The sequence below is a fragment of the Augochlora pura genome, unplaced genomic scaffold (genome assembly GCF_028453695.1).
Source record: "Augochlora pura isolate Apur16 unplaced genomic scaffold, APUR_v2.2.1 APUR_unplaced_47, whole genome shotgun sequence".
Classification (NCBI taxonomy): Eukaryota; Metazoa; Arthropoda; class Insecta; order Hymenoptera; family Halictidae; genus Augochlora; species Augochlora pura.
This window is the reverse complement of record NW_027585085.1, coordinates 1-12545: the sequence shown is the minus strand read 5'-3', so window position 1 is coordinate 12545 and position 12545 is coordinate 1. Positions and strand designations below refer to the sequence as shown.

The 12545-nt window shown below is 36.0% G+C and overlaps 1 protein-coding gene across 1 annotated transcript; it reads right to left on the bottom strand.

Moving 5' to 3' along the window:
• Positions 1-8723: 8723 nt before the first annotated feature.
• On the bottom strand, positions 8724-9323 carry LOC144477871 (uncharacterized). The gene has a single exon (XM_078195604.1). It carries the CDS (start codon positions 9321-9323, stop codon positions 8724-8726), a length of 600 nt encoding a protein of 199 aa, XP_078051730.1.
• Between the last annotated feature and the right edge of the window lie 3222 nt (positions 9324-12545).

Genomic DNA, 12545 nt, shown 5'->3' with positions numbered 1-12545 from the left:
TACTATTTTTATATTATGTAACAACTACAACAATTTTATAAAATATATTATTTAAAAAAGAATAGCAACACGTCACGAAGAAATGGCAATGTTTTGTGTTATGACAAGTATACTTGTCAAAAACTGCTAACTGGATAAGAAGTATACATATACTTTGATATTCTTGATTAAATTATACACTTTATAAAAGCTGTTGGATTTAAACTAAATATAAACAAAAATTAAAAATATAACAAAATATGAAATATATTTAAAATATAACAAAATATAAAATATATTTAAAATATAACAAAATATAAAATATATATTTAAAAATATAAAAATAACATGTTTCTATAATTCTCTTAATGCTTTCACTATTTTATGTTTCTCATTGTCTTTTTTGGTAAATGTATAAAGATTCAGTCAGATTTCAAAGCAATCCTTTGCACCGGATTTCCTGTATGTATTGACCACACTTCCAGTAAAACCTTTAAAATAAATTGCCTACCTTTGATTCTGTCTAGCGGTTACATTATCGTTAACAGTACACCGCTGTTCGAAGAATCGCAAGCGTTTCTCACTCGCTCGAAAAGCGCGGTAAAAATAAACGACGGCACTCTGGACCTATTATTCTTCCGATATCCAAGAATTATTGTTCTCGCACAGTCGGATCTCTCATCCAGCTGCTTATTGCAACCACTTATCCGTTGTTTCTAGCGTTTCGAATGCAATTATAAAGGCGTCAGTTATGTAATTACGAAGCCGTAAGATGTAGATAGACACGCTCCCAAACAAAGAGATAGCACGCGTGTGCTATCTTTAATTCCGCATTGCGCAGTTAAGATGGCTCGAAAATTTTGAATGATATGTAAACCCTATGTCGTACGAATATGAAACCATAACATGTCTTCACTTGACTTCAGCGAACTTTGTGAAAAAAAATATAAACATAGGTTGAGTACACACAAAATGATAGCACACTAAGGATTTGTTGATACTTTCTTCAGTATTCTGTCAGTTCTTGAGCAGTTAACGTAGTGTTTTTGAGTCATTAAATGCTTTAACTCATTAAATTTATAAATTTACACAATGGGGCGTGGAAAAAAATTAACTGAAGGTGAAATTGCAACAATTATTACTTTGAGAAAAGGAAAAGTTACCATTACGGAAATTGCGAAGGAACTTAAAAGGAGTAGAAAAGTAATATAGAATGTACTGAAAAACGTTGATGGTTACGGTTAAAAGAAGAGTAGTGGTAGACCAACTGAACTATCTAACCGTGATAGACGAGCAATACTGCGTGCTGCGAGTAATTCTTGTGCAACAGCAAAAGAAATTGCTCGCAAAGCGGGTGTGAATACGAATATCGAAAACGTTCGTCGTGTCCTCCGAACATTTAGCAATATAACAAGAAGAAAAATTAAAAGAAAGCCACGCCTACAGTCTAGACACATGCAGGAACGTTTATTATTCGCAAAAGAACATATACATTGGAAGAGGTCCTGGAAAAAAATTATCTTTACTGATGAGAAAAAATTTAATTTGGATGGTCCTGATGGACATTTATATTATTACCATGATATACGGAAAGAAGAAATAAGAACAATCAGGCGACAAGCAGGAGGTGGAAGCGTTATGATATGGGCAGAGATTGGCTACAATGGGAAAACCGATATTCATTTCATTCAGGGCCGAATGAACAGTATAAAAAATGTCGAACTAATTAAAAATCAAATTAATACGTATGCAGAACACATTGATAGGAAGCCATTTATATTTCAGCAGGATAATGCTGCTGTACATACAGCAAAAATTGTTCAAGAGTATTTTACAAAAAAAATATTCGTGTTTTAATGTGGCCAGCATGCTCCCCTGACTTAAGTATGATTGAAAACTGCTGGGGAATGTTATCGCGGGCTGTCTATGCTGAAGGAAGGCAATTCGAAAACATTCACGATTTAAAAAAGTGTATCCAAAGAGAATGGAATAATTTACCACAAATTCAAATCCATGTTATACAAATCTTTACCAAAGAGGATGATTGAAGTTATCGAAAATAAGGGCGGTGCCACTCATTAATAGTTTGTTATAATTAAAGTATTTTGTTCATAATTAAAATAAAGTAAAGCATCACAAATCCTTAGTGTGCTATCATTTTGTGTGTACCCAACTATATGTTTATATATTTTTTTTTCACAAAGTTCACTGAAGTCAAGTGACGACATGTTATGGTTTCATATTCGTACGACGTAGGGTTTACATATCATTCAGAATTTTCGAGCCATCTTAACTACACAATGCGGAATTAAAGATAGCACACGCGTGGGAGTGTAGATAGAGAGAGAGAGAGGAAGGCGAATAATCTGCTTATATCGATTTAAGATTCAACGTTCCGTGTCAGCGAAATTAATAGCGGCGATAGGATTAATCGCGGCGACGTGCAGCAACGAAATCAAATCGATGTGATAGGATTTACTGGTTTTCACGACGTAGGAAAAGAAAACCCCAGGCTCGCATTAATCGCCTTCGTGTTACCACATAGCGCACCGCGGAGATAACACAGCTGGAGAGAGATTTTCATCGATGGCAATTGTGTCGTTGCGCAATTCGTCGATCGCGAGGAAGCCGGCGACGAATCGGTAATTGATCGAACAAGATTCGAAAGAAACCACGGCGTCGGATTCAAGCTTTTCATCCTATGAATATTCTTTGGCCGATTTTGTCCCCGAGTAAAGAATTTAAAATAACTTCTCTTGGATTCGGGTTCAGGCTTTTTATTTGGTTATCTTCTAAAGCTAACTTCGTCCTCTTTCTTGGCCCGCAAATGGTAATATTTTTATCTTCCTTCGAACATTTTAAGTACATTTTCGCATCTCCGCGGTTCTGCGAAACGAATAAAATCGTCGAGCTCCTCTGAAGAGATTACAGTAGAAAGTTGCAGGAAAACTGCTACATGTGAACGCCGTTCTTGGAACTGTATCCGATCGATCTTTCCATTGTAGTAGAAGGGGAAACCGCGTGTGCATCGATGCATAATCAATTATGCGGGGCCATTTCACCTTCTTTCGTCGCACAACCTAGCTGACTACAGCGATGACTCGGGATATCTCGTAAATGTTAATTAAAACTAGCCTCGCATTTCAAATTCACAAATTGAATTCATACATTAAATTCACAAATTAAATTCACATTTCTGAGAAACGAGTTTAGAGGAAGTGCCTTTTTAGGAACAATTTTAGATAAATTGCTATTATTATAACAGACTCTAAAAGAATCAATATTAATTACTCATTGGAGCATAATTAATATTCCTACGTTTGTTAAAATATCATACCTTTTTAAAACTGTATCAAATTACTTGAATCGTTTTCAGATGTTCAAGTAACTTCACATTTCTTTCGTCAGTTCAACTAGTTGCAATTTTTTAAACAATATTTTTAAACATTGTCCTTCTGATGTTTCAAGAAAATTTAAATCGATTGGTCCAATTTTATTTAATACCAAAATATCAAATCGGAAACATCCTGACTAATTTAAAGAAAATCAATCTGTCCAACAAAATCTACGAACAACAAAATGTATACCTATAGTTACTAGATTTTACTACGGATATTTTTGCAAATTCTATTATTGAAACATCAATCACTCAAAAATAAAGCAAAAATACTATAAAATCTTTTCAAAATCTGTGCACGCCACGAGTGTATAAAAATTCGTCTATTAATTACCTAGCAATGTCTAAATTGGGAAAGAAAAGTCAAACGCTATTCAATTCTACTCGGTTTACTACCCTATAGCACTTGATAGTTCCTATCTGCTATAGATGCAAGTTCGCTATCAATAACTCCGCGGCAAATGGAGATCAAATTCGCCGGGAGTGTTAATTAGCACATCCCACTTCGATCCTCTCGCTAGCTCCACTCTCGATTCTGCATCCCACCGTTTCTCCTTTCAGTTTCAGTCGTTCGATCTGTCATCCGACGATAATGAACGCTTACCTACACCATCCACCTGCGGACACGATATTTCGATGGCGTGAAATCGATCAAACCATAAAGCAATGGTTTCGCGGTATTCGAAACAATTTGATTCGAATTTGACGTAGATTCAAGATTTCTTTCGGTTCAAGGAATATACAGGGTGGTCCACGCAATTGTTTCAAGTCATAACACCATTATTATTGCATTTATGAAAAAATGCCAAAGGAGAAAGATAAATCGTTCAAAGAGCACTACATTTGCAGGCTTTTAAATTTTTTTAGATGCAGCAATGCATGTGCAATTAACAATTGCATAATTTTTTTAAATAGAAATGCATATTTTTTTTACACATATCGATTTTTCTGTCCATTCTACGTAAAAAATAATTAGGATACCATGGCAAAAAAATTATTAGATTTTCAAAAAATGTCTTCATTGAAGAAGATACTCAAACACTTCACGACTGTGATGTATAAAATAATAGCTACTACTGGTTTTGGGACTTCTTTTCTGGGTTTGGTAAATGCATCATAGTGTTCCAAACGGTTATTCAATTTAAAAAACAATTGTCGCGATGGTTGTCTACGGTTTGGATATCTTCTTCAATAAAGACATTTTTGTGAACGAACGACTACTTTATTCATTGGATATCGGTTTTTTATACATGTTCTTATTTATGAGTATTAGGTTCATGGTTTGGATGCGCTATCGGAGAGTATCGGCCTGCTTCACAACTTCATGGCCCGGTCAATTTTACCATTTCCAGGTATCCTCCTCCATGGAGAAGACTATACATACCACCATGATGCTGTCATGAGACCGTGATCGATCACAGTTTCCCCCATTTTGTTCTTTTTCTCCCTGAATTCCACATGATCACGACACGGTCGACCACGGTCCGGTTTCTTTTCGAAATCAATCGATAGGTCCGACTTCCAAGAATATTCGTGAAGCCCCGAGGTATGTACTTTCACGACGGGTAGCCCAGAGCCGAATTATTAATTTACGCGCGCTTTTCCAGCGGGCAACTTGACTGCCGCGAAGCCGAACGTCCTGCGGGCAATGGCTCGCATGAAAGTTAGATTTCTTTTAACGATTTATTGCTATTTATTTACGCAGCGTGGCGCATTCTCCATCTTCGTAAAGTGCGTTCTCTGTTGATTCTAATTTTGTTCTAGTTGTTTGTTAAGCACGAATATTGTCTGCTTTTATTGTCTATGTAAATCTATGTAAATGCTTTGTGGAAACTTTTACAAAGTGGTCACGATTATTAATATTAAATATTAGAAGAATACATTATAGAAATGTATAAAATTATTTACATACAATTCAGAATACACAATTATTTTTGTAAACTATAACAATACGATTATTTTTCAAAAATGTGACAATACGATTATTTTTATAAAATGAATGAAAGAATACAATCTTTTCTTTCTATGCAGGAATAAATATATTTTTTATAAAATGTAGCATTACAGTTACTTTTATAAAATGTAGCAATACAGGTATTTTCGTAAAATAATAGCTAAAATAAAAGGGCCGATTCACGCATTGCTAAGTTAGCGCAAATGGTAAGCACCTACGGTGATATAAAGATCCTGTAAAATCAATTAACTGCCACATAAAGTCTTGTAATATTTATCATTTTGTATTAGCATTTTCATAATATCGTAAATTTTTAATCACGATTTATTTACGGTAATACATATATCTTCGACGAGTAACAATTTTGGGACAGTGCATTTATAAATAAATCTAATGCAGAGCCTAATATCAAATATAATTGCAGTTCCCGATGCCCGCAATCGTTTATCAAATTCCCTGCGGATTGAGCGCGATCGGCTAACGAGTTAAGCCATTTTTCAAGCGACCAGCAGAAGAAGTAATTAGCACCATCAGTGTCATTGATAGGGTAACTGCAATTTCACGGTGTTAATCCGGCTGGCACCGGTTCGCAGCTGCGACCGATCGAAGAAGCGTCGGCGCGTCAAATGAGGGAAATAAAACGGTTTTTTGCCGGGATCAACATAATTCATCGAGTTCGCGCGATCGCTGTTCGCCAGCCACGGCCATTGTCCCGTGTCGCGCAAGGAGGTGTATTGTTCACTGTGTACGAGCAAACGAGAAACAGATTTGTGATTTGCCTTTCACGCGGACTCATCGACCCGTTTCGATCCGTGCGCAGGAACAGCGAAAAGAATTCGATCGCGGCGCTATTTTACGATCGACGCCCGCGCCGCGACTCGAGAATTTAATTTGAGAAAGGGGAACAACGGCGACAGCCTTTGTTACCTTGCCCCATTGATATACGGCATCTTGTATCTCATCGACACTGCCACCACACGACCGTAAGCCTCCGATGATTAGATCGCAGGCTTCTAGGCGAGCTCGCGTTTTTTTGCGAGACAGCACGAGACCATAGAAATATATTCTTGCTATTAGATTGATTAGATTTGCACTGGCATTTTATCAATTAATGGTAAATAATGCAACGACATTCTTTGATCGTTTGGTACTTCTTATGGTTTTAAATTGTTTTCGTTAGAAAACTCATTGTTTGAAATGTGGTGGATAAATCAGAGAACGGCATATAAAATAATAATAATAAACAGCTTGGGTTATCCTAAAAGTTTGTTTTCGATGGTCTGCCGTATCGTAATTGTAGTAGAGTGTGCTGATACTGCAGAAAATGCACATTCGAATCTGCGTGCTACGTTACATTTAAATATCTAAAGCATGGAGTGAAAATTAGGAACTAACAAGAACAAAACTAGTAGGTCTACTAATGATGCTAATACAGAGTACAAATATTGTTATTGAATAGGTAGTTTCTGACGATTTATTGAAAGTTTTACATCAATCGTAATACGCGATGGGAATTCGCGACGTACACCGAGAACAATAAACTAACTTTTCGTTAGGCGTGCATTTCTGCGAAATTATGTTCAAACAATCGAAACGTTGAAAACCACTGCATTAAAACATTATCATGTATTTCCTTGTATTCTGCATTGAATTCGAAGGGTACGTACTAAAAGTTAAACATTAATATTATAATTTTTAATCGCTAAGATTTTGAAGGGTTGATGTCTACGACAAATTAACGTGTTTAGAAGGAATAGCTTGGAAAATATGTTGAAAAAATTGATAAATAAGATTATTAATGATCTAGAGCCTACAGAAATTACAAATCGATTGAATTAGAAAAGGATAGGTAAACTAGGAGTACATAATGTGGTTTGCGGCATTAACCCTTTGCATTATAATAACGAGTGAGACTCGTGACAAAGATTTCAGGTAAGATCTACTAAATATGAATATTATTAATTGTCGAAGTCTAGAAACGAAATTAAATGAATACAATGGAAGAAACAAAAATTGTTTGGTCCTGTTTGGGAAAATATTAAGAACAAATAAGTGATAATCGACGCAGCGTGAAATTAATCGTAGGGCAAGGGGTTAAAAACGAGAGAAATTCTACGATGAAGAACAGAAAAAGATGAGTTGAGAAAGAAGAGAATTAACCTCTTTTAGGCACATCCCGCCATTATAGTGGCTTTCGCGAATGTTTCGTGCTTTACCCAATTGTATTATTAGTTATTAAAGTAAACGATTAGAGTGAAAGTGTATTATATACAATACATTAAGAAAAGAACATAGCTAATATTTTATATAACCATACCAAAAAATATATTTTTTAAGAAAAATGGTAATCTATTATATAAAAATAAGTCGAGTTTTCCTTCCTGACGCTATAACTCCAGAACACACGAACCGATTTCCACGGTTTTGCATTCGTTGGAAAGGTCTCGGGCTCCGTGAGGTTTATAGCAACCAAAATTCTGGAAAAATTTCAACAGAAAAGCAGGAAAACAGGGAAAATCATTTTTCACATACAGCGCCATCTCTGATACATAGCATGTACTACAAACCAATATGGTTTATAAAACAAAAAAAATAACTTTTCTTCATCTTTTAATCCCCAAACGAAATGTTACAAAAAACGAAGCCATCTGGTGGCGAAACGGAGTTCGCCAGGTTTGCTAGTATATTATAATATTAAATATAATATTGTAATATTGTATATATATTATAATATTAAATATAATATTGTAATATTGTATATATATTATAATATTAAATATAATATTGTAATATTGTATATATATTATAATATTCAATATAATATTATAATATTGTATTTGGCAGTTGTTTGGCAGTTGTTTGGCAGTTGTAAAAACAAACAAACTACAAACTACAAACTACAAACTACAAACTACAAACTACAAACTACAAACTACAAACTACAAACTACAAACTACAAACTACAAACTACAAACTGCAAACTGCAAACTGCAAACTGCACACTGCAAACTACAAACTACTGTAGATGACACAAGGTGAGGAATTAGATGGGCTGCTTCTTTCTCAATGATCTTTATTCGACTGCCCTTTCTCTTCGAAAAAAGGGCCTCCTCCCCTCGATGAACCATCTCATCACCTAAACAAAGTCCTCCTTATCTCGGAAACATAAATAGTGCGCCGCCTGACCGGCCACCAGCTCAGAGATCGCTTACAGTTCGGCCAAACCTGACAATTGTGATTGTCCTGGATCACGTACTCATACACACAGTTTTACATTAAGCTCAATCCTAATCATTACGTACTATCTATGTGTTAACATGAAATGTTTAAGCTAACATAAAAATATAGACTTATTTAATTAATAAAAGTAAACTTATATAAGCTTTGTTTTGACTAGAGACGGACCCATGGTTTCATTTGGTCCGGTCCGACGATTCCTGAAAATGGAACTCTCGTCAGTTGAAATCCGTCAATGTCTTCCACAACATATCTATCTTTATCTAAAACTTTTTTTACTTCATATGGGCCTCGGAATTTTGGGATCAGCTTTTTATTTATACCGGGTGTAATGTCTCGATTTCTTATCATAACATAATCACCGAGTTTATACAGAGTTGCGTTTTTATGTGTACGATTATATATTTGTTCATTAATTTGCTGGCTTTTTTCTATAGCTTGTGTAGCTGCATTACGTTTTCCTACCAGGTCTCTGTCTTCGTTACTTCGTGCTTCAAGAATTACTCGTAATTTATCATTTACTATTCCGAATTGATTCCTTCCAAAAAGCAGTTGACAGGGAGTTTCGTTTGTGGAACGGCAAACGGTATTATTTATAGCAAATTCTACAAACTCAAGTATTCGATCCCATTTTCCAGGACTTGTACTTAATTTTGCTAACATAGGACCAATAATGCGATTGTATCGCTCTACTTGACCATTAGCACGAGGCGTTGCGATAGCAACCCGAACATGTTCTATGCCTTCATCTTCCATAAATTCTTTAAATAACCCTGAAGTAAAGCATGTTCCTCGATCGCTTATTAGACGCTTGGGCTTATTATAATACCGGAAGTATTCTCTTAAGTGGCGAATGGTCTCTTCGGATTTGGTGGATTTACACGGATACAATCTGATATATTTAGTGAAACCGTCAACTATAGACAAAATATGTTTATATCCTCGACCGCACCGTCCTAAAGGGCCATAATGATCGATATGTACAGTCTGAAACGGTAGATTATCTTTTCCGAGACTATGTAAATGTCCTTCAGGTTTCCCACTAGGATTGAAAAAATCAATGCATTTTAAACAATTGCTTATATACTGTTTAACTTTTTTTTTATGTCTGGGAGCCAATATATCCTAGAAATGTTTTCTACCACCTTATCAACGCCAAAATGACCTAAATCGTCATGAGAAGCCCGAATAACATTCGTTTCCATACTCTCTGGTACCAGGAATAATAATTTATCGTTACCGAATTTTTTATACACTAATCCGTCACGCAATTCATAATATTTATTCTCAGCACATTCTAGCTTTTGCCTTAATTCTCGAATTTTCGGGTCTTGTGACTGCTTGAAGGAAAGAACCTGGAGGAATGTGAAATGTGGAGTGGAGGAAGTTGGAATGTAAGAATGTAGGAATGTGGAATATGGGAATGTAGGATTTAGGAATGTAGGAATGTAGGAATGTAGGAATGTAGGAATGTAGGAATGTAGGAATGTAGGAATGTAGGAATGTAGGAATGTGGAATGTATCAGGCTCTACATCCATGGACCAGTCCGATTCATTTCAAACCTCCTTGATTCAGGCACCGTCAGCCACTACATCCACGGACCCATTGGCCGTTTGCACGATAGAAAACTTTCTCATAAAAGGAAGTCATAAAAAAGAATTTCTTTTCAGGACGAAGAGTCATTTCTATCCGTATTTGCTGAAGACGGAAAGCTTAGAAGCTAAATTAATGAACTGTAATCTAAAGAATGTTAAACAAAGCCGTAAAGACGAACATATGTAGTTAGAGAATGGATAAAATATGAGATACTCCAAAACTATTTTTGTATGTATGCTGACTTAAATACTTTTCAAAAGTTAAAAAAAATATTTTTAAAACATTACAAACATATATGTAAAGTCATTTAAATAAAACATGTTTTACGAAAAAAAACTTTGCCTCCAACGGGATTTTAACTTGAGCCCTGCAGCACCGAAATCGTACGCTCTAACCATTGCGCTAATCGATTGAGTTGTAGTGACTGGAAACATTTTGGCATACATTCCGCTCATTACAATTTTTTTGCTTGCTTAATTCGCATTTTCAGGGTTAAAAAATTGTTTGTTTCGATGCAATAACGTTTAAAATTACTTAATCCACACTCGCGGTAGACTAGAAAAGTAGTAGCTTCATTCTGACAGCAAAAAAACACCAACACGTTGGGTTTTCATTTTTTTTGACAATGTTGCAGGTTAGCAAAAAAAATGAGAAAAATTGAGTACACGAGCCGTGATAGTACCTTGTCAGGGAATTTATGTAAAAGTTTTACCGCTTTTAGTTTTCGAGAAATCTTCAATTTTCCGATTTTTGGGGGGTTTTTCATTTTTGATAATCACAGCTTACAACTGAAAAATCTGAAAAAATTCTATAACATCCGGCTTGATGTCCAAAATAAGCCATATTTTTTTTTAAATTTTAGAAAGCCGCTAAAGGTGGGAAAATGCCGGAAAACCGCGAAATCTAATTTACCCTGTAACTACCCTCACGGACAAGTTACAGGTTTAAAATTGTACACAGATGAGTTTTTATTGGTCAGCTATCGAACGGTGTATGACTAATTGAAAAACCTCTAAGGGCAGTTTTGTATATCTTAATCGGCTATGCCCTTTCATAGCGCAAATTCCAGCCATGCCTAAGAGGTTGATGTCAAAGTCCGGAAATTAAACGAGGGTGCTGCCATAATGCAGAGGAAGGAAGAATTTGCAGAGAGAGCAGATGGAAAACGGACACCTGGGAGAACGCATTGCTGATAAGAAAAATAATCGTACCGTTTGAACGTGGCAAAAATGTGAAAGATCAGACAGAAACGAAGGAGATTTTACATTCGCGTATTGTGGGTGTAAAAAAAGCGTGTTAATGACAATCGCAGATTCTCGTTGCGAAATAAAAATGATGCTTCGTCTTCTGTGCTAGCCATTCTTCGCTCCTTCTATAGTTTGTCTCGACAACTCGAATCGTTGAAATCGTTAACCCCTTGCACTATGATATCGTGTCAAGCTTGTCGCGAAGATGTCGAACATAATAGTATAAATCTGGATGTTGCGAAATCAAATTCTTCTCCCCAACGATCACGATTTAAACATTAAACCAAGTTAGATACACTTTGAATATAAATTTTCTTTCTCCTACAGGATTTTATTAGAGACAAAGAAATGCTAATCGGCGCAGCTGTGGAAGACAGCTCAGGGCAAGTGGTTAACACTTTGACTACGTCATCCGTATATGGATGACAGAATTATTTGTTCAGAATAGAAAATTAGCTATAGGTTTTACATTTTAAGTTATAAGTGTTATATTTTAAGTTACAAGCTTCATATTTCATCTTCCTATTTTTCAAAGTTCCATGAAACGAAGAGAAAAAGTAATTCATGTCAGACAACTCAACTTTTCGCTTTCAATTTTATTAAACGGGTTACTTGAATTTTATGAAATTTTCGAGGTCGTTGGCGCGACAATTAAAGCGTTAACGCGGTCAAATCGCGAAGCCAGTCGGCCAACTCGATTATTGCACTTGTTTACACTGACATCGACGCCAGTCGGAAAAGATGAGCCTCCGGACGAGTGCAGTACGTGCGCCCCATGTGCCAACCATGCGTCGTTATGACAAAAAGAGATCTCGGATGTAGGATGAAGGTCGTCGTCGGATCACGTGTGTACAAAATTAATCATCGGAGGAGAGAGTAGCACGTAGACGGCGTGAGACGATGCTTTCGAATGAAAAGTAACATTTTTGCCGCGCGCGATGATTTATCTGCGGGTGAATCATGCGGATCGTTCGTGATCGACGCGGTTTATCATCCGTTTCTTGCAACCGTGCGTTCACAATTTATGTACGGTTGTAGATTTTGTTCCATTTGCAACCGATTCTTCGAGCGTTTTATTCAACGTTTTGAGATTGCGAAGCAATAGAACGCAAGTCGGAATTTCAAAGTTTTAGA

What these genes read in the sequence shown, in the direction of transcription:
- LOC144477871 (XM_078195604.1), bottom strand. Translation starts at nt 9,323, where the DNA reads ATGGAAGATGAAGGCATAGAACATGTTCGGGTTGCTATCGCAACGCCT.